At 35.1% G+C, this 23,982-nt stretch overlaps 1 protein-coding gene and 1 long non-coding RNA gene across 2 annotated transcripts; one reads left to right on the forward strand and one right to left on the reverse strand.

Annotated features, from left to right (window-relative positions):
• Positions 1–3,285: 3,285 nt before the first annotated feature.
• On the reverse strand, positions 3,286–4,063 carry LOC114314687 (calcium-binding protein PBP1; the record flags this gene model as incomplete). The annotated part of the gene is made up of 1 exon (XM_028261151.2): positions 3,286–4,063. A coding segment is annotated over one exon (426 nt), but the record flags the coding sequence as incomplete, so codon positions are not given.
• A 4,068-nt stretch (positions 4,064–8,131) lies between these two features.
• On the forward strand, positions 8,132–11,243 carry LOC145798715 (uncharacterized). The gene is made up of 2 exons (XR_014340172.1): positions 8,132–8,752; positions 10,610–11,243. It is a non-coding gene; the product is annotated as an uncharacterized LOC145798715 (long non-coding RNA).
• The last annotated feature ends 12,739 nt before the right edge of the window (positions 11,244–23,982 follow it).

Genomic DNA, 23,982 nt, shown 5'->3' on the forward strand with positions numbered 1-23,982 from the left:
CAAGTGTGTACGATAATCTTTCCCATTTTATAAAGTTTAAAAAATATATAGTGAGTCTTATAAATATAATATAATTACATTGTGTTCACTTAAAATTGTAATATATATTGGCCCTGTTTGGTGCAGCTTAAAAGCTGCTTATTTCAACTTTCAGCTTAATTTAAGCTATTTTAATGTGTTTGGTTTAGCTTATAGCTTGTAGCTTATAGCTTTTTGGAAGTCAGAAATCAGCTTATTCTTTGAGTGGGGCAGGAGATGCTTAATTTATAAGTCAGAAATCAACTTATGTTCATAGTTATAAGCTATAAGTTGTTCAAGCATAAGCTATAAGCACTTTCCCACAGCTCTACCAAACAGGGCCATTATACTCTTAATTATTTATGCCATTACACATTACTTGTATTAATTTAAATTGTTTTAATCTTATGAAAAGAGAAAGTTAGTATAATAAGCTTATGGAAATTATTATTATTATATATATATATATATATATATTTCTAAACTTTAGGACTAGTCAGTATAACTTACCCTTATTTTTATATTAGTATTTAGATATAAAATGTAGCAGTGACAATTAATAATTGGTCTGAAGCAATGCCTCAAACTACAATAAAGGCCAGTGAAGGTTGTCACCATATGCTTATATGAGGACTTAGGTCTTTTTTTCAGTAATTTTTAAAATTTTTGATTTTCTTAAGAGGTGGAAAAAAGTTAATGTGTTAGAGAATGATTTTTTAAAATCGTATAAAAAAATGGTGAATTATTAAGATGTTTGATTTTTTTTAATATTTTTTAAAAAAATTTAGACACTTTTTGACTTCTTTTTTTTTTTCCAAACTTTTTTTAACTCCTTCAACTAAAAAATTAAGTTGCCAAGCGAGATTCAAGATCCGAAAATTATTCAATAGGCAATGTGATATACAGATTTAACAATATTATTTATGTGGATCTTGTCCTGTGAGTCTTATAAGGTATTAGACACTATTTAATATTTGTATTATCAAATTGTGTCATATTTGTATTTATATAAAAGAAATTATCAACATTAATTCACTAACTTCCTATACAATTCAAGTCATCTAAAAAATTGTCACCCATACTCACAATACATCAATAATTAAGAGCAATTCATTCTCATTTCCTTTGGATTCTCAACTTTTCAATTCACCACAAAGTGTTTTTCATAGTTTGGTGCCATGCATTGTGTGCAGTGTCTGAGAGCACTACAAGAAAAGTCACTTTTGGCGATTAAATTTTTAGTCGCCAAAAGTCTGTTTTTAGTCGCCGAAAGTCGAAATTTGACTTTTCCCAACAAAATTCTTTAGTCCCCACATTTGTCGCGTATACGTTGTCGGCGTAGGCATTGGCGACTAATATTTTTTTAGTCGCCAAAAGACAGGTTTTTCGCTACTAAAATGTTAGTCGCCAATAGTGTTTTAGCCTTTTGAAAATCATACATTTACCGACTAATAATTTAGTCGCCAATACTCAATCAATCGCCGACTAAACGGCTTAGTCGCCAAAATCAAGACTTTTGGCGACTAAAATATTAGTCGCCAAAGGTGTTCCGTCGGGAAAAAAAAACCACTTTTTTTTGGTTTTTCTGAGTTTCGAACCGTGCCCAACCATCCCACAATGCAACCTTTTTTGCAACATACTCCCTCCACTATGCCACTACAACATCACATGAATATATTTGCAATATATATTATTTATATAATATATTGACAGTATTAATACAAAACAATATATATAAATATAATTATTTTAATTCAATATAATTTATGTAAAAAATAAATTATTTATTAAAAAAAATTTTAGGCCACTTTTGGCGACTAAATCCATTATTTAGTCGCCAATTCTATGATTTTTGGGCTACTAATTATTTTTTTGTCGGTAAAAAAATAAGTTGAAATTAAAAATAGTAGTTTTGGCGACTAAATCTGTTTTTAGTCGCCAAAAACGTGTCCTTTTGGCTACTAAACTGAATTTTAGTCGCCAATTCACTGTTTTTAGCTATTTTTTTTTTTTTGTAGCCAAAAACCTTCATTTTCAGCGACTAAGCTTTTTTTAGTCGGAAAAACACCTATAATCGGCGACTAAAATGTTATTTTAGTCGCCAAAACCATCACTTTTGGCTACTAAATTATTTTAGTGGCCAAAAATCATCACCTTTGGCTACCAAAAAATCTTTAGTCGCTAAAAGCCTGGTATTCGATGACTGAACTATTTTAGTCGGCAAAAGGGTTCAATTTTGGCGACTAAATCCATTTTAGTCGCCAATTATACAACTTTCAGCGACGAAAAATGAATTTTTAGTTGCCAAAAACACTTTTTCTTGTAGTGGAGTAAAATTATAAATCGAATAATAAATTGGCGGCTTGACAGATTAATAAATTGAAGAATATTCTAATGCTAACCAATTATCAAGCATTTGCATGTTATATAATGCTAATTTGCATAATATTTTTCATATATATAATACAAACTAATTTAATATAATATTTTATATATATATAATTACTAATTTGTAACAAATTTTATATCTTAAATATCTCTTACACTCATTTTTATTTTGATATTTTATTAGAGATTCAAAATATATATATATATATATATTAACTATAGTGGAACAGAGTGGTTTCAAATGCGAATTATAAATTTTAAAATTTAATCCGCGATTAGTGGGTAGAACAGTGCAGATCAATGCGATTGATACAATTTTAACAGATTAGACAAACACTCCTATAAAGAAAAATCTCATGGGATGGTTCGTATCTTATATTTTATGTTATCATGAATCTATATGACGAAGCTCTATTACACTTCATGGCAGACTATGCACAAATTATAAATGTAATGTTAATATTAAAATAATGTGTGCATATATGCACCTACAAGTTGGATTTTTTTTAATTTTTTATTGAAAAACCCATTACTTTTGGTTGGTATTTTAAAAAATAATATGAAATTGATACTTGGTGTCAACAATGCTCCAAGGGCATATTGAGACAGTCTCAGGGCAAGAAAATTATTGATTGTTGTGTGTAATAATGGTATAAATGAATTTAACATCATTTATTTAACATGAATTTTATATAAATAAATAGTGTTCAATTTTAATTTAACATTGTCATATGGTACACTAAATTATTGTTATGAAAATTACGTAATTTTTTATCCTTCTTAAATCGAAACTAATTTGACATATAGATATGATCACTTGTGATCATGTTCATTAAGATCCAAACAAATCAGACATGATAATTATATATATATATATATATATAATACAAGGTAAAACTGTTAGAATTTACCATTCACACTCACCTACTACACTCCACTACTCACACTCACCTACTACACTCCACTACTCCTCACCTACTACCCAAACCCTCTCCTATATAATGTCACTCTGATTTGTAATACAAGATAACAATTACAAACATCAATCAATAATACAATTCTCTTTTTCTCTTTATACATTAAATTTCTACATGGTATCAGAGCAGGTTTAGAACCTAATATTTTCGCTTCACCGGCGGGCGGCAACCTCACCTTAGCCGTCCGCCGGACCTCAACCTAGTCCGCTAAGATTTTTTACACATACCTCGCCAGAGCAAAACCTCCAAAAGCCCTATCCTTCGCCGCCCACCACCGCCGTTGACGGCGGCGCAACCAGCACCTCATCATCGAACCAACCAGTCCCGAGCTCCAATTCCAGAACTCGATCAAGCCATGCCTCAGATTCGTCCATCAAATCAGGACTCAATCTGAACATCAAAACACAAAACTCCATCTGATTGAGAGCCCCATCACCGTCCACGTCACCTTCTCTGACCATACTCAGAAGCTCGTCATCGCTCCAGTCCTGTAACCCAAGAAGAGCAGAGTTCTTCTTCCAGCTCTCGAACGTGATGAGACCTCTGTCTCTGTCCAGCAAAAGCCCAAACCCATTACACAGCTCCCTTATCAGACCCTCTCCTCCCAATTTATTAGCCATCACCGGCAACAGATCTTCGACATCAGCACTGGCAGCCACCGCCCCACTTTCCTTTTCCTTTTTTTTTTTATTTTATTTTTCATAATCATTCTCAAATATTATACCCCCTCATCCACACCCCACTTTCCTTTTCTTTATTCTATTTTATTTTTCGTCATTAAAAAAAAAAAAAAAAAAAAAAAAATCTGAATATTGCCAGAGTGATCATCATAACGAGGCATTTTCAAAATGATGGTGGTGGGCTTGAAACGTGATGGTGTTATTTTTTTATTTTTTTTTTCCCTTTTACCACAACCCACACCACAGAACCCCTTTCTTTTCATTTCTTTATTCTCCACTCACAAACCATTATCATCACTTTTGCACCTCACCCCCACGTTGCTCCACTTTCTGTTTTTTATTTTATTTTATTTTCTTTATTTATTTATTTATTTTATTCACAAAAAAAAAAAAAAAAAAAAAAACCAAACTAACTAACCAGTGGTGCAGATGATGACTATAAGTCTGGTAGCAGTAGGTAGGATGATGATGATGATGACTAGGTTCCACTTGCCATAGCCTTAGGATTTTTGCTTTTCACTTTTTTATTTTTATTCGTTTTTAAAAACCCACTGTACAGGATGCTTTGGGGGATGTCCTCATATTTTTGTAAAACTGTTGTACAGTTTAAAATTCATAACGTATGCAAAAAAAAAAAAAAAAAAAAAAAAAAAAAAACAAAAAACAAAAACAACCAGAGGAAGAAGACGAACTGCAAACTCATTTTATTTATATCGGGCCTCACCCCGATCCCCATTTTACACACAAAAAAAAAAAAAAAAAAAAAAAAAAAAAAAAAAAAAAACAACCACACCCACAGTGAGATTTTTCTTTTCACTTCTCTATTCTACTGCAGGTCTCTTCTTCTTACTTTTATCTTGGGTATCCTGTGCCAGTCCGGTCTCCGTGTTTCCTTGTCCACTGAGCACGTTCACTCCCCCATACTCCTCCACTGCAGCATATGGAGGACCTCCAAATCGGAACATCACGGTGGTCTTCCGCTTCAGTTCCTTGTTTTCTGCCTTTAGCACACTTATCTCTGCTCACGCATCCTTATACATGCGTTGGAGCAGAGCCAGCTGGGAGTTTAAGTGCTGCACCTCATTTGTCCTACTCTGCAGCCGGTTCGACAAATTTGTGACCGCCGTCATGGTTTCCACGCATGACTTCAGAGTATACTGATTAGCCTCAATATCAGTTTGCACCGCCATTTTTTGCTCCACCGACCGCATCGGAAAGTTCAATGGAGCAAAACCAGAGGTGTTTGGTTGAGGTTCACTGGCCACCGCACCAGTTATTTCTCCTGTGGGCTCGTTCAGTTCTGGAAAGAGCGTGAGCAGGTTCTGGGTAGCTGGACGGGACGAAGAGGCCATGTTTTTGGGTTGCCAAGTGTTTCAGAGAAGGGTTGGTTTCCGGGTGTTTCAAGATTTGCAGAGACAAGCTCTCCGAGCGTTCCGAGGTTTCAGACTAGTATGCACAGCCTCAGCCTCAGCCTCTGTCTTATAGCCGAGGCAGCCACGCGCATCGCGCGCCTCTTACCACCAGCCGACAAACGGGCACGCAAGCCAAGGCGCCCACGTGCCTCGCCATCATGTCCGGCACACCTTTTGATGAATTGGGCACGCCTTTTGATGGCACGCCTTTTTTGAGAAATTGGGCGCACCTTTTGAGGATGCGATTTTGTAAGGGGTCCGACAAGACTCTATAAACTGTCCCGACATTTGATACCGGTTAGCTTTTTCAAGGGTCCGACAAGACTCTGTAAACTGTCCCGACATTGATTCCGGTTAGCTCCTTTATGGGTCCGACAAGACTCTGTAAACTGTCCCGACATTGATTCCGGTTAGTTTCTACAAGGGTCCAGCAAGACTCCGTAAACTGTCATAAACTGTCTTCTACAACGGTCCGACATGACCCCATAAACTGTCTTCTACATCGGTCTGACACCACCATACAGTGTCCTCTACAACGTTATGACACCCCATCCAGTGTCTTCACCAACGGTCTGACACGACCATACAGTGTCTCCTATCCTTTTTTATTTTTATGTATTTTATTATTTTGTTCCTCTCTTCAAACTCAAGTTGGTTAGTTTCTATCCTCCTTGAGTTTGCGGGGGGCTGTTAGAATTTACCATTCACACTCACCTACTACACTCCACTACTCACACTCACCTACTACACTCCACTACTCCTCACCTACTACCCAAACCCTCTCCTATATAATGTCACTCTGATTTGTAATACAAGATAACAATTACAAACATCAATCAATAATACAATTCTCTTTTTCTCTTTATACATTAAATTTCTACAAAAACACTACGTCATATTTATGTCATGTTATGTCAGAATTACCTGAATATGAATCTCCATAAGCTTGAACCCAAACTTTAATTTTCAAAGCCAAAGGGTACAACTAAGGGCCAACATCAGGCTGGGTTTGGCACGCAAAATTAGAGGCCAAGTTTACCTACGGGCCAAAATCTTAGGCTCAAAGCCTATCCAACGGGCTTGCTGGTCCGGCAAATGAGAGGGCCAACTTGCCACTTCTCATAAGCTAATTGGTTGGGCTTGTGAGTTGGCCCAATGGATCAAGACTTAAGAACTAACTTTTAAATTTTTTTCATATTTTTCACATTGTGTGACGGGATAACAAACCAACCTAGTGTGACATCTCTCACAAACCAATGAGTAAGGCTTCAAACCCTAGGTCCAGAGCCAACTCAAACTCCATTTGACTTGAAAGTCCAATGAACTTTTAAGTCAAATGATGACCCTCATGTAAAACCATTAAAGGGTTGTTTAGGATTTACTTATTTAATATAGTTTTTAATTTTTTAATGAAAAGATATATAGAAAAATAGAGAAGTGATGCGACCTAAATAAATATTTAATGTAAGCTCAAAGTCTAAAACATGAGATATTTGAGGAATATTGTTGGTTGTGTCTTTGGTTTCTTTTGGTTTGTTTATTTTTTTTGAAATAAATTTTTTATAAGCATTCATCATTTTTATATTATTTTAATGTTTATAAAAAATTTATTTTAAAAACTCGAAAACAACTTTTTAGTTGATTTCATAAAATTTTCTTTATATGTATACATATAAACACACACACAACCAAAAAAGCTTGCATTTTGGATAAGTGGTATATAAAACCAAAGGGTTTGGCTTTGGTCCAATCTAAGATCGGACTGGATCATGTTGTTGGGCCCGTGAGGGCTCACCACGGGTCTCGTTTTGATAATATGAACTGTTCAATGTGTAGAACTCGTTGAGTATTATATGCCTATACAAAAACACGTTGATCGAATATCGATAGCTATGTGATCAAATCAGTTTTGTATAAAAAAAATGAACGGTGAACAAATTAACGATTGACAAAAAACTGTTTTGATTACATAACTATCGATATTTGATCAACGTGATTTTTTACAAACATATAGTACTCGATGATTTCTACACATTAAATGGTTCGAATTATTAAAACGAGACCCGTGGTAGGCTCCATGAATCCAATAACACGATTCAATCCGATCTTAAAGTAGACCAAAACCAAACTCAAAACGAAAAAGGAAAGGTACAACAAAATGTGAAGGGAAAACAAATTCTAGATGAACAATATATGCCCTGAGTTGGTGATTTTAACAGTTGTATTGATCATTAAGAGAAATTGAGTAGTCAAAGATATCCATCAAACTTTTTGCTTCCCAAGCTTGTGGAAAGCAACATGTAAAAGCCACAGGATCAGTGTTTGGAGACCATGATGTCTTACTGACAAAGGCCTATTTTGAAGCCACTAAGGATTAAAAAATGGGTGATGATTGAGATCCCTTCTAATCACCATTCTTATTATTTTTATAGATACGTGGCGAGTGGTGATTGGAGAAAAAAGAATAAAAAAAAAGAAAGAAAGAAAAAGTAGCCAATCAAGTGAAGAGAGAGTCAAAGAAATGGAAAAAAATAGAATCTAAGTCATTATTCTTAAAGAATAGAGTAGAGGCCTTAAATAATTTATTAAATATTTTATAAAATCTTTTATATGGGTGTGACACTGCATGGATGTAATCCATGCAGGTTTGTGCGGATCTGTGAGTGATTAGTAAAACATTTGACAGACTATTTGAAATTTTTAATATTTTCCTCAAAAATATTGCAAAACTTGTGGCCATAGCCAATCCCTCCACACAAAAAAAAGTCAAAAAAAATGATATGAAAAACCAACCAAAATGGTGACTGTCTCTCCTCCGCCACTGGTGACCACCACTGTCAGGATCGCTACCTCGGTCGCCGCTCTCTCTCTCTCTCTCCTCTACTCTCTTCACCGATCTTCATCGGTCATCGGCTTCGTTTTCCCCACTCTCGTCGTCCGTTCCAAAACCCTAACCTAACCTTCGATCTTCTCCAATCCCTCCATAAGCCACATGTTCGAATTCAGATCCTACAATCCCCTCAACCGTTTCGGAGCCTTCGTTTACAAAGGACTGCCTCCGGACTTGTCAGAACGGCGACCTCAAACGGGCTGATTGCGATGAGAAAGATCAGGCGGCGAGGAACATCAATGCGTTGGAAACGAGATCGGAAGATGGACAATTCATCTTTGCCCTAATTGTTCTCTCCATTTTTGTTCAATCGACCCCTCGATCTTCTCCGATCACAACTCTGCACCAGATTTGCCGGTTCAATCCAGCTCTAGGTTCAGCCTTGAGGTACACCCCACTTTCCTCTCATTCTCTGCCTCTGTTAGGTTCCAGGTTTGTGCTAAAATGACTGTATTAGTTACAATCTCTCACTGTCTCACTACCCTTTATTGTTTGGATAAAGTTAGGGCAACTGTTAAGTGAACTTTTTGTTCATTTGAGAAACTGGAAATGGAAACTTTCGTATGTTGAATTCCATTTGTTTGGTCATTTGGTTGGAAATTAAGTGCTTATCAGTATTTGACAGCTTGGTGTTTATTTGTGCTCCTGTTTTGATGAAAATTTAGTTTGGAAACAATTTTTATTATTATTTTTTTCAGAAAGGGGGTGTTTTATTCTTTTGCTTGTTAGTTAACATTGTGAAAGTGGTTCTTATATGTTGGTGTGAATCACAAACAAAAGGGATTCACTCAAAGAAGGAATCTAATTTGATAAGGCCTAACTTGTTTCATCGCTATCATTCTTTTGGATTTGTATAATATTGGGTTAAAAAATGCATGTTAACAAGAAGAGTAATTGGAATGGAAATTTATACTAGATTTGTATGCAGGACTTGGATGTGTTTTCAGGAAGATGTTTGGATTTGCAAGTGTTTATGCTAGATCTTTGATCATCAAACGTAAACTGAACCATGAAATCAAGGAATTGGGGAAAATGATTTTTATGTTGGAGGGTGATGAAGACTATTGCAATCAATTGGTTGGCATATATATAAATTATGTCATATTAGAAGTTTTGTTATTAGAAGTTTTCAGGGTTTTACGAATAGAAATTAGGTCATATTATGCCATGATGTTGGGTGATAGGGGTGTACACAGTCCGGATTGGTTCGATTATGAGAAAATTTAAGAATCGAACCGATCCTAACGGTTTTGTGATTTTGAGAACCAGATCATTACACTTGTAAAACCGGACCAGAACCAAACCGAAATAACGGTTCGGTTTCAGTTTGGTTCACGATTCCAAAAATTTCTATTTACAAGAATAAATTGTTAATATTAGCAAAATAATTACTCAAACTAATTATATTTAACTCATGATAAATACTAATAATATTAGGGCATTACTCAACATTACATATCTATATCATCCTAATATCATTAAAATTATAAAAAACCAATTAATAAAAATAAAACTTGATATTATATATATATCTTTTAAAATTCGGTTTAGTTTGAACCGTGGTTTTTTTTCATAAAATTCATTAACCGAACCGGTTCTCATATTTCTTAAACCGAAACCGAACCAATTCTTAATAGAACCGAACCAAACCGTACGATTCGGTCTGGTTCGGTCCGGATTACCGATTTGAACGGATTTTTGAACAGTCCTATTTGGTGAGATCTGTTATAGAATATTTTACTCCATATTATGGCTTTTATAGACTATAATATGCTTCCTGATAGAATAGTGAATTCACACTCTTGAGATAGACATATTGAAATAATTATGTTGGGTTTGTCTAATTTCTCATCCTAATCAAATTTTATTTGTCAAATTTATAGCTTTTTTATTAGGTTGTTCTTCCTTTTCAAGTAAATTTGAGTGTTTGTCAAGGCTCAAGTAAATTTATTCGTTAGCGCCTTGCAGCTGCATTTGTTTGCAATATAGTTCAGAATAATTAGTTGTGACATACCAAATTGATGGTAAGTTGATTGTGCAAGGGATACTATTGCAATGTTAATTGAAGTTTATTTTCTTAAATAACGGATTTGGGCTAAGTTGATGCCTTGCGGTTGCATCTGATATTTTACTCCTTTTTTTTTCATGATTTATTTATGCTGGGTTTATGTGAATGGATTTTGGTCCAATAGAAAATATCTATTGAACCTAATGTCTTTTACCCTCCTTATCTTATTTATTTAGGCTTACAACCCAAATAAAATAGGAATCACTACCGCTAAAGCTATTGTGGAGGCTGGAATTGCAGTGATAGGACATGCGGGGCTTACTCCTCAAGCCATCAGCGTTCTTGGAGGATTTAGGCTTCAAGGAAAGACTATTGCTAGTTTTTGTCTAGGTCAAAATCTCTCTTTACTTACTATGCATACATGACATAAATACTTCATAATTTTTGCTGATAAAGAAAAAAAAAATTGAAATACTTCATAATTTCATATATAATCAAATATGCTCACACAAATTTGTATAATTTATTTTAGTGTTGTGATGCTAAATTGGCTTGGTTTCTGCAAGTTGTTGAGTTTGCCCTGACTTTACAAGAAGCTGGTTGCTTTTCTGTTGTCCTGGAATATGTGCTTGCACTTGTTGCTACTGCTGCAACTTCTGCTCTTCGAACCCCTACCATTGGTATTGGGGTAGGGCCTTTCTGTAATGGCCAAGTTAATTGATTCTTTAGCTCTCTCTACTACTCATAATAATAAATTAGACTTGGCTAGCTTGTGTTATGCATAATCTTTTTGCTTTCATTTGTACGTATAATTTGCTATCTGATCTTGTAATTTGCTTTTCAAGTACTAAAGTGGGCATTTTAGTGATATCATGTGTTCATATATTGAGTTTCTTCATGTAATGAACTTTGAATTTGCTCTACCTCTCTCTCTCTCTCTCTCTCTCTCTCTCTCTCTCTCTCTATATATATATATATATATATATATAAAATAATTTTTTACGACATATAAAATTATATCGTGAAAAGTATAATGATTTATGACATGCAAGAAAATGCTATAAAAAATTATATACGCCATGCAAAGTAGCTAGAAATATATTAAAAATAATTTTTTAAGGCATACAAATTTATGTCGTGAAGCATAATTTGTGACATGTAAGAAAATGTCGTAAAAGATTATATACGGCGTACATAGTATGCTATATATAAAAAATAACTTTTTACGGCATGTAAATTTATGCCATGAAAATATAATTATTTATGGCATGAAAAAAAATGTCATTAAAAATTATATACTATATACAAAGTATATCATTAATGTTTAATTTATTATTTTATACAATTTTACCTACATGTTGTAAATGATGATTAATTTTTACGGCATGTTATATAATAACATTTATGTACATGTCACAAAAGAACTTTTACGACATACATTGCAAGTTATAAAAATTTAATTACAAGTTATAAAAATTTAATTTTGTTGCAGCGAAAGTCAAAATATCCACCAAACTTTTTGCTTCCCAATCTTGTGGAAAGCAACATGTAAAAGCCACAGGACCAGTGTTTGGAGACCATGATTGACAAAGGCCCATTTTGAAGCCACTAAGAGCATCTCCAATGAGAGCTGCTATTTCACTTGCCAAAGCTAAAAACTGACAAGAATGGCAAAAACAGGTCTCCAATGGTCTGCTATTTCACTTGCCAAAGATGGCAGATGCCATGTGTTGTCAAATATGGCAAGTGAAATAGCAGCTGCCAAGCTTGCCAAATCAGCAAAAATGAACATCAATTTGGCACCAAATTCAGTTGAATACAACAGAATTTAAACAGTAGGGAACCCATTTTGTCAAAATCAAACCTAATTTTGAGATGAAAACAAATTTCAGAATGAAATTGAGACAAACCCAAATTCAGTTTCTCAAATTTTATTTTATTTTAATTCATTTACCACCAAATCTCAGTCCGATACGAAGACAAATATGAAGAAAATCAGATATGAACATCAAGATATGAATGAAATTGAGACAGATATGAAGATATGAATGAAATTGAGACAGATATGAAGACAAATATGATATGGAAATCAGATGAACAAAAATCGATCACAAAAAATAATTAAGAAAATTTGAAAAAAAAAATACCATGGTGGGGTTTCGATCACCAATTACGATCAGTGATCCACATCAACAACCATGATTACTGATCCACATCAACAACCAAAAGGGGGGTTTCAATCCACATCACACAGTGAGAGACTGAGAAGGAGACCGAGTGTGAGAGAGTAAGAGGGTCAGAGAGGGGTTTCGATCATGGAGGAGAATGGGGTGTGATTTCAGAAGAGGGAGACAGAGTGGGAGAGTGAGCGAGTGAGAGGGAGACAGATTAAGAGAGCGAGAGAGGTTTCGATCATGGAGGAGAGAAGGGAGAGACCGATCCACATCAACAACCATGGAGGAGAAGGGGGAGTGGTTTCAAAAGAGGGAGACAGAGTTAGAGAGTGAGAGAGTGAGAGGGAGACAGACTGAGAGAGTGAGAGAGGTTTCAATCATGGAGGAGAGAAGGGAGAAGGGTTTAAGGAGTGAGAGGGAGAGGGAGAGGATGAGGATGGATCATTCTAGATGTATAGAGGCAGACGGTGATGCCTCAGTGTAATAAAGAGCCGTTGGGCTCTGTTTGGTTTGTTTAACAAAAAAAAAATAAAATAATTACTAGTTGGGAATAATAGTAATATAAATATATATTTTTTATAAATAATAGTAATATAAAAAAATTACTAACTAGACGGTGAGTTTTCATTTTTTTTTAATTTTTTATATTTGTCTAGTTGGGAATAATATAAATATATAAATATATATATATATATTTTTAACAAACAGGTAAAAAAACGTCACAAAATACAAAAAATGCCAAAAATAAAATCACAAAAAAACCTATATCCAAACACCACTTACAAATTTGAAGGGAAAGTTGGTTGAGATTTGTTAAAATAGCAAATGACCATTGGAGCACCATTGCTATAATTTGACAAAATAACACTATTTATTGCCAAATTATAACAATGGCAACAGCATATGGTTGGAGATGCTTTAAGGATTCAAAAATATTGCAAAACTTGTCGCCATAGTTAATCCCTCACAAAAAAAAAAAAAGTCAAAAAAATGATTATGAAAAACAAACCAAAATGGTGACTTTCTTGGCTAGAAAATTTTTAATGAGATTGTGCAAGAATAAAGCAAATACGATGATCTTAGAGCACATGATTTATTTAGATTAAATAATTCAATATATTCAAAATTATATTTATAAAAATATCAATGTGTAGAACAGATATACTTTATACATGAATCGTATAATATATCAATGAAATCTCAACCATACATCTTAATTTTGGGAAATATTTTAGACAATTTTTTTTTTTTTTTTTTTTTTTTTTTTTTTTTTTTTTTTCTGATGAATTCCTAGCATTATGATGGCATTGGGAATCTTACCTTGTAGATATCCATGGAAATCTTACTCAAATATATGAATTTTCTCCTCCTTTTTTACCCATCGAATTTCATAAGATATGGGTCGGGATGGGTACTCGTCCATTTCCCCCATAGGTTGTGTTTAGGGTTCTCTTCTCTTTTCATTCGACGGTGTTCTTAATAGAGACATGGATCTGGTTCTTCTGCTTCTAAGCAGAGATTCGTTCTCTTTCTCTCTTTCGTTTACTAAAATAAAAGACAGATTTCATTGATTTGTTGCTGAACATACATGAAATCCCTCAACAATTCACTTTGCAACCCAGCAAACGAAGCAATGACGAGGTATTTAAGCTAACCCAACAAACATCTTTGTCTCTTTCTCTTTCGCCATTGATGAATAGTTGTAGAGAGAGAGAGAGAGAGAAAGAGAAGCAATGAATTTAACTACACTTGGCAACCAAGTTTAGGAACAGAGCAAACAATAACCAGAAAATAGAAAAATTCTCTCTCTCTCTCTCTCTCTCCTTTTTTTCTTTGGAACCTTGAGAAGACATATACTAGTCGAACATATATATGGGTCGTTAAATAACATGAATAAAAATTATAAAACTTTTTTTTATTAAATTAGAAAAACGTAATGGATAGTTGTAGGAGAGAGATGGTTGTAATTTATTTATTTATTTTTTAGTCTTTTACGTTCTTCTACATTTTTTTTTAATTACTAAAAACTTATTTGATTGTCTGAAAATTATATATTTGATTATTTTAAAACAAACTTTTTAATTAATTAATTAATGTGTATTTGATTTTATTGTTGAGTCAAATAAAATAAAATAAGATTGAATGTATATTTAGTTTTGGTTGTGAACCTTTAAATACAAACTAAATAAAAAATAAAAAAATTTGGTTATGAACCTTAAAAAATAAATAAATAAATAAAATAGGTCAACCTGGATAGGGAAAAATCCAAACCTATTAGGAGACGGGAAGGCTACTACCCATGGAAAATGGGGAATGGGGGATGAGGGAAAATTATTATAGGAGAATGGGGATGGAAAATTAATATCCACCTTCCGTTAACCCCATTGCCATCCCTAAGCAAATGGTTATATTTACATTTATTTCAAGTTAAAATTTAAACTTGACAAATACTTTACTCTTTTGAAAACATGGATTTCCAGTTATGTACACAATAAATTTATTCTATGATATTATTGCAACGTAGGATGCATTTGTATGTCCATCAATGTTTTGAGTTGTCATATACATTTACAAGATTCACTTTCTTTTTATTTCATGAATGAAGTGGAAATCTTTTAATTTCTTAATCAATGGCTCTAAAAAATTCACATAAGCAAATTTTTTAAATTAAAAACAATTCATGTGATGGCTATTGACTGTTGATTTAGACGTAACGTTATTGACCGTTGGTTTTTTTTTTTTTTTAATGATGTGTTGCAATGTTATGATACGAAATGTAGATCTATATTCTATTTATGCGATGCAGAGAGAAAGAGGATACACTTCAATTTCATTTTCTTTTGTTTTTAATGAGCAAGATCCTTTATCTTTTGTGGGTTTGCATTGCTGACTGAGACAAAAAAAGATAAATAAAGGGCAAACTTGACTTTATCTCTTTATAGTTTGGATCATGTGCGATTTACGGGTAATTTTATTTTCACGCACCAAAACATCTCATTCCACATTCTCTCTCAATACACATACCAACTAATTTTGAATTTTGTGATTTTACTCATTACACAACGTTTTTTTGTCAAAAATATCCCTTTCTTTGACATTGAAACCCTAAACCAACATCCATTTGTAAGGGTTGTTTCTTCTCTCCTGCTTTGATCTGAAAAAGAATGCAAATCAAGAGTTACCCATTTACAACAGCGATTGACAACCCTAATCGAGACAATGCTCTGATCAATCCTTAATTTGTGTAGTCCATGTATACTCTGTCAATGCTACTGTTAAAACTACTCCACTTCACCTACTCCACTACACAACTCCACCTACTCCACTACACAACTCCACCTACTCCACCTACTCCACTACATCTACTCTCTACCCACATCTCCTATATAAAGGAGACCAACCATGTACATAACATCAATCAATAATACAATCAATATCTATACAATTCTCTATTTCTCTTTATACATTAAATTTCTACATGGTATCAGAGCGGGTTTAGAACCTAGTATTTTCGCTTCACCGGCGGGCGGCAACCTCACCTTAGCCGCCCGCCGGACCTCAACCTATTCCGCTGTCATCTCTATCAATACATATAGCTTCCAGTTCGCCGCCACCAGAGGCGACTTCTCTACATACAAAAATCAACCACTCTCATCTCTCTCTAGCTGGGTCTCTCTCTCTGTGACACACAGTAGCCACACACACACACAACATGCATAAACTCTCTCTGAGATGAAGAGACCAACCTCTCTCTCTCGGCAACTCTCTCTTCGGTTTCTCTCTGCACCACCCAAATACATCTATATATATATATATATCTCTGATAGAGGGTGGAGACCTAGGCTCTCCTCTTCTCTCCCTCTCGAAGAACACACGGGTTGCTGAAATTATCATCTTCCCCTGTGCAGAGGCAGTGTCAAAGGAAGAACTGGAATGGTTGTCGAACAAAGACGCACTCCCGGTAGTGGAGACATGTGAAGCAGAGATGAGTCCCTTTCATTATTACAATTTGCTCCTGAAGATGGCTGGATCTCATCACTCTATTTATGTTTGATCGAGAAGTGGGGCCTTAATCGAAGATATGTACACAGGCTGAGGAATTATCGGTCGGTCACCACGGTGCATGAGTTAGAGTGTGCCGGGAGGATCTGGACCGTTGCTGTTGAATCGTACGTCGTCGATGTGCCGGATGGGAATACCGAGGAAGACACGCGTCTGTTTGCCGATACGATTGTGAGGTTGAACCTCCAGAAACTGGCGTCGGTCACCAAAGGGTTGGCACGTGATGGTGACGGCAAATCACAGGTGATGTGAATCATGTGAATAATAAACACAAAAAAAAAAAAAAAAAACAGCACAGCAGAGATGCTCCACTTTTTTATCTCTTTATTTCCAAACTCAACACCCTCTCTCTTCACTTTATCACATGGGCTTGTCCCCTCTCTCTCCTCCGTTTGATTTCAAAATCAATTATTTTTATTTATTTTCTCCAAACCACTTTTAATCTCTTTCAAATACCCACTCTACAATAATATATCTTTCTCAAATAACCCATCCAAAAATATTTTTTTTATCTATTTATTTTATTTTATTTTATTTTTATTATTAAACAAAACAACAACACAAAATAACACCAACAACATTCCACAAACTTGTCATTTCTTCATGCTGGGGATCAACCCCGATCACAATTTTACACCCAAAAAAAAAAAAAAAAAAACAAACAAACAAAACCCAAACAACCACATCCACAGGCGGGATTTTTCTTCTCTACTCTGCCGCCGGTCTCTTCTTCTTGCCTCCGTCCTGGGCGGCCCTTGACGGTGCTGCCTCCGTGTTTCCCAATCCACTGAGCACGTTCACTCCCCCCTGCTCCTCCACTGCAGCATATGGCGGACCTCCAAATCGGAACATAACGGTGGCCTTCCGCTTCAGCTCCTTGTTTTCCGCTTTTAGCACACATATCTCTACTCGCGCATCCTTATACATGCACTGGAGCAGAGCCAGTTGGGCGTTTAACTGCTGCACCTCATTTGTCCTACTCTGAAGCCGGTGCGACAAGTTTGTGACCGCAGTCATGGTCTCCACACATGACTTCAATGTATACTGATTGGCCTCAATATCCGATTGCACTGCCTTTTTTGCTCCACAGACCGCATAGGAAAGTTCAACGGAGCAAAACCAGAGGCGCTTGGTTGAGGTTCAAGGGCAACCGCACCGGTTATCTCTCTTGTGGACTCGTTGAGGTCGGGAAAGAGAGTGAGCAGACCACGGGAAGACGAGGCCATGTTTTGGGTAGCTGGACGAGAAGAAGAGGCCATGTTTTGGGTTGTTGAGTGTTTCAGATGTTACAAAGTGTTTCAGAGTTTGCAGCTCTTAGCGCAAAGCTCTCAGAGAACGACGAGGTTTCAACTGGTTTGTTCTGCTTCCAAGCCTCAGGCTTCGCTTTGGTTTATATAGCCAATGCCGAAAAGGACGACACGCCCCTCTGTCGGTCACATGCCTCGCCGCGTGTCCGGCGCCCCTTTTGATGGCTCGACGATTTCTGTCAGGCACGACTTTTGATGAAGTGGGCGCGCCTTTTGAGGGCTCGATATATATATCCATGTATATATATTTGGGCAGCCTATATACACCATCATACAGTGTATTCTACAACGGTCCGGCATGACCCCATAAACTGTCCCGACATTGATTCCGGTTAGCTTTTACAACGGTCCGGCATGACCTCATAAACTGTCCCGACATTGATTCCGGTTAGCTTCTACATCGGTCCGGTGTGACCTCGTAAACTGTCCAGACATTATCTTCAACAACGGTCTGACACGACCATACAGTGTCTCCTATCCTATTTTATTTTATTTTATTTATCAGTTTACTTTCCTGTTTTGTTACTCTCTCCAAACTCAAGTTGGTTCATACCTATCCTCCTTGAGTTTGAGGGGGGCTGTTAAAACTACTCCACTTCACCTACTCCACTACACAACTCCACCTACTCCACTACACCTACTCTCCACCCACATCTCCTATATAAAGGAGACCAACCATGTACATAACATCAATCAATAATACAATCAATATCTATACAATTCTCTATTTCTCTTTATACATTAAATTTCTACAGCTACATTGAATTCATAATCTATATTTGATAGCCACTCACTACAGAATCGCAATTCAATAGAACCCTACCTCATCTCTCACTATATAATAACAAGCTCCGTGAATCAATGAGAAAATGGTATATTGTTATAAATCAAATCAATTGCCATGTTTTTTAGTATCTACTATTGTTCTTCAACAGTTGTCGTCTCTTGATCAGTAACAATGCCACCACACCAACTTGCATTATACCCACAAACATCAAGCCAATTTTCTTCCCCAAATTGAGGTTTTCTTTGGAAGCTGGGCTTGCTTTTCCATGACCGCTTTCGCTTTGTGATTTTTTCTTCCTATCGTTATCTTGAGGCAGCGACTTTGCAGTTGCACGAGAAGGTGTCCTCGGCGGTGGCCAACGATTGGGAGAAGGTGGAGATGGTAGCGACGGAGTCAGCGGTGGTGGAGGTGATGATCTGGGGGGCGACGGAGAAGGAGGAAGGGAAGATCCAGGTGGCTACGGAGGAGGGAACGATGGCGGAGAAGGAGATGTTGGCAGCGACTGAGGAGTTGGTGGAGATTCTAATCCAAGATTCAGATTTTCTTGAGACTGCACGATCGGAGAGAAAATACCTAGGAAAATCCCCAAACCAAGAAAGACAAATGTCAACAATGGTGAATCCATTCAACAACGATCCAAGTGTGTGCATAAAGGAGATGAAAAAATTAGGGTTTGGTGGATAAGATAAGGACACTTTAGTAATTTTATTTTAGAACAAAATTGTAATAAAAAAATAAATCATTAAGTATGTGTGTGAAAATAGAATTTTTTGTGATTTACGCCTAAATGTTTGGAAATGACCATATAATCCCCATGTGGTTTGTAGATTAAAGTGCACCGTTAGCTTTTTTTATCTAACATAAAGAAATGTGAGAACCACTCACCTATGTAGAGAGTAGGTTCATTTTGAAAATGAAAATGCCCCTCACACAACTTCAAATTTATAAAAAAATGCCATTCTTTTTTCTCTTTCTACTATATCTCTATCTACTCCATTTCTACATATCCATCAACACCTCCTATACTTGCTGGGAAACATCACAATAACCATTCAACTCATATAAATATACCTATTGGTTATAAAATGGCCTCACATCTTTGAATTTGAGTTGTTACTTTTGTCTGCTATGGAAACCCATCTCCCGCCACTTTCATTTCTCTCTCTATTTTATAAAAGTAATTATAATTTAATTATGATAATAATTATATTATGGGTTAAAATAAGTGTTCAACCGATTGCAATTATGCATATGTATATACTCAGCTTCTTTATTTTATTTTTTATTGCAAAGATTAGTTAAACTAGGTGTTATGAAAAACACTAATAGAAATAGGAGCCCCGGTACAGAGCCCGAAAACCGGGGCTCGAATTTGGCTCGAAACAGAGGCGATGGAGGAAGAAGGAGGAAGAAGGAGGAGAAGAAAGAGAAGCAGAACTGGAAGGGGCTATAAAAATGGGGTTGGAGGCAGAGGCAGAGGCGGGGGGAGGTAAAGGCGGAGGTCGGGCTGCGAGCGACGATCGGCCGACGAGCTGCGGGGCTGCGAGCGACGATCGGCCGACGACCTGCGGGGCTGCGAGCGACGATCGGCCGACGACCTGCAACGGCGACGACGACGACGACTCTCTCTCTCGCCTCTCGCCTCTGTTTCTCTCTCGCCTATGTTCAAACGAAGAAGACGAAGAAGAAAAGAAAGAAAGAAAGAAAAGGAAGAAAGAAAGAAAAGGGAAAAAAAAAAAAAAAAATTCGAAAGGCAAAACGAGTTTTGCCTTTTGAGCCAAATTTGAGCCGCGATTTTCGGGCCCTCAAACATTTTTCTAGAAATAGAGTCTAGAGAGTGATGAAAGAAAGTAGAGAGAGAACCAAGAAATGAATATCTATATATTAACTTAACTATCACAACAAAATTCATTGAGTTGAGTTATTTGCAACATCACTAACAGAACGAAGGCTCTAAATCAAAATGAAATAAATAAATATTACAATTAATGGGTGCAAGATCATTAGAAAGCTGTGATTGGATGGTGGTTGGTGGGTGGGAATGGGCTACACTGGGTGGAAGTTGGCAACCATAGTAAATAAAAGCTCTAAATAATAATAAAAAAATAATATAAAACAAAATTTGCAATCAGTGTGAATTTCTGTTCAAATTGTTGGGAAGTTGTGATTGGGTGGTGGTTGCTCAGTAAGAATGGGCTATGTGGACAAGAGGTTTACAACCATAGAAGGAAGAACTGAGTGTGTATATATATATATATATATATGTACAAGTTTAATTTTGAACGGGAAGAAGAAGAGGGTATAATGGTTAATTCATATATTTTGTTAATAGAAGTTAGTGTGTATTTTAATCCACAAATCACATGGAGGTTATGTGGTCATTTCCAAATATTAGAGGATAAATCACACATAACTCAAACTATAAGAGGATGAAGTGAAGTTTACCCTAAAATACAAAGAAGAAAAAGTGACAAATGACAAACTCCCCCATTAAGCCCATTTGAGGAAGTGGGTTCTGCTAGCGCTCGCAGTGGCCCATTTGGGTTGTGACCCACTTTTAGTAGATTTTTCGAAAACCATCATTATATATGTGAAAATAAATAAATAAATTATGTGGAGAAACTCAACGCTTGGGAATACTAGGGATTAGGGTTACAAATGAATCGAGCTATTTATGAACAGTTCAGGCTTGACTCGGCTTGACTTGTTAAGGGTTTGACTTGGATCGGCTCGTTTAAACAAGCCCAGCTCGTCTAATAAACAAGTTAAGCTCAAGCTCAAATATTAGACTCGTTTAATAAATGAGCTAAACTCAAGCTCGAATAATCTCAACTCATCAAGTTCGATTCATTTATCTTTATTTAAATTATATAATAAATACATTATTTATATATTAAATAATATAAATAATATTAAAAAAAATCTTATTGAGTCGAGCTCGAGTTTCATTAATATTAATGAGCTAAGTTAAGCTGGAGCCCAATTACTTATCGAGCCAAGCTCGAACTCAGCAAAACTCAGCTCGGCTGGTTTGTAGCTCTACTAGTACTAGGGATTGCTAATCTACTTATGCGGGAAGCTCCTTTTCTCATCTTTTAGAATTCAATTATTTGATTGAACATACTGCCTTATCATAATTCTGAGTCTATTTTTGGAGCATGTTGGATGATCAGAGTGAGGGCCATTCTGGTTGGGCGTGCCTATTGGCACGTCTTGCACTGTCCCAATGGTTTCAAAATGCTAATGATCTTGCAAGAAAAGTGAGCTTCCGGCTGCTTCTTTTGATCCAAGCCATGGTCTAAACTTCAATGATCGGCAAATATTTTTCTAAATTTATAATGTTTTAAAAGGCTGCTACAAGCTGAACAGCTTGGTAAATTAATAAAAATGATATGGAAATTCATTGCTCAATGTTTTAAAAGAACGTGAAAAGTAATTTTATATTAAAAATAAAAGTAAATTACACTAACAATTTTTATAATTTAAGATTTATATTATTTTGATATTTAATATTTTAATTATGATATATTTGATCTTAAATTTTGAATTTCGATTCAAATAAAGATAATTGAAGATATTGTTACTCAATTTTAAAGGCAAAGTTATCAATTTGATAAAATATAAACTAATTTGATAAAAATAATTGTTAAAAAATTATTTTTAAATTTTTAAAAATTATTTCTATCCACCAAATGATAAAATTTTATAAAAATGATAAATCTTTTACATTTTATTTATTTTTATTTTTTTGTCAAATTAATTTTTAGTATGTACTTAAATGATGATCATGCAATGAGTGGTTGTTTTTGTTGATGTTTTTGGATGATTATCATGTAATAGATGGTTGTATTTGTTGTTAACAGATATTTTTGAACGGTTATCATGTAATGGATGGTTATTAGATTTTTAATGTGCAATTGATATGTTTAATATATTAAATATATTTAGTTTTAGATTTTTTGATTTAATAGATTGGTTTAATAATAAAATCAAATTTGTCGCCGTGTTTAACTTTTGAAAAAATAGAAACTAATTTAACGAAAATAAATATATAAAAATATATTTTCAAAAATTATTTCTATCTTTTCAAAAGATAAAATTATATAAAAATAACTTGTTTTTAATTAATTTATTTTTTTACCAATTTAATTTTTAGTTTCTTAGAAAAATTTTTGAAAATAAATTTTGAAAATCAAATCAAACATAACTTATAACCAAGAAAGTTCCAACACTATTCACTAAAAAAAAAAACCATTACATTTCAAACAACACACATGTTAACCAACACAAAATAAGTTGTATGACGATTTTGCTCTTAAAATAGACCGTTTGCAAAGCTAACATCTTTGATTGTCCTTGAAACAAGATTCAAAATTTAGAATCAAATGTATCCCAATTGAAAAGTCAGATAGTAAAGTGACACAAATCTCAAATTACAGGGACTGTTAATGTAATTCGTCCTTTGTTTTAAAAATAAATAAACGATAGGTATAATTTTGATAATTTTTTAAAAAACAATTAAGACTGATCATGAAATTACTATGTCCAATTAATCTAATTTTTTTTTATAAATAATATACTCGACCAATTTTATAATATAAAAAATTGAGATTATCGAAAATTGACTTGGGCCACACCCCGACCGGCCTAACGGCACGCATGCCATATGTCAGAATTGGTTTTGGGGAGAGCCCATGATCCACTCACCTATAAGGGCCTAGCCCACTAATTCTTTAGACTTTAGCCAATTTATGTTCAACCGGTTTAAGGCTTCCAATGGGTCGGGCCACCAAACCATAACTATAGGCCCAAGAGTCTCTCTCTCCTCCCTCTGTTCAAAATCACATTCTATTTTGCTTTCTTTGATTTTCGATCAAAAACTCATGTTTTAGGAGTGAGGATCCACTCCTTGCAGCTTCCGTGCTTGCGTCCATTCTTGCAGGTCTTCGGGTCTACTTTTAGGCCCAATTTTGATAATCCGAACCGTTCATATTTTATGATTTATTCAGTATATCATACCTGTAAAAAATCAAGTTGATCGGATATCAGAAAGTATATGTTCGGAAAACTGTTTATTAAATTCTTTAAAAAATAGTGTTTAGTTCAATTTTTCAAACATATACTTTCTGATATCCGATCAACTTGATTTTTTACAGGTATGATATACTGAATAAATCATAAAATATAAACGGTTCGGATTATCAAAATTGGCCCTAAAAGTAGACCCGAAGGCCTGCAAGGACGGACGCAAGCACAAGCTTGCAAGGAGAGGCTCTTGA

This window comes from Camellia sinensis, chromosome 9 (genome assembly GCF_055761805.1).
Source record: "Camellia sinensis isolate YWXY chromosome 9, ASM5576180v1, whole genome shotgun sequence".
Lineage (NCBI taxonomy): Eukaryota > Viridiplantae > Streptophyta > Magnoliopsida > Ericales > Theaceae > Camellia > Camellia sinensis.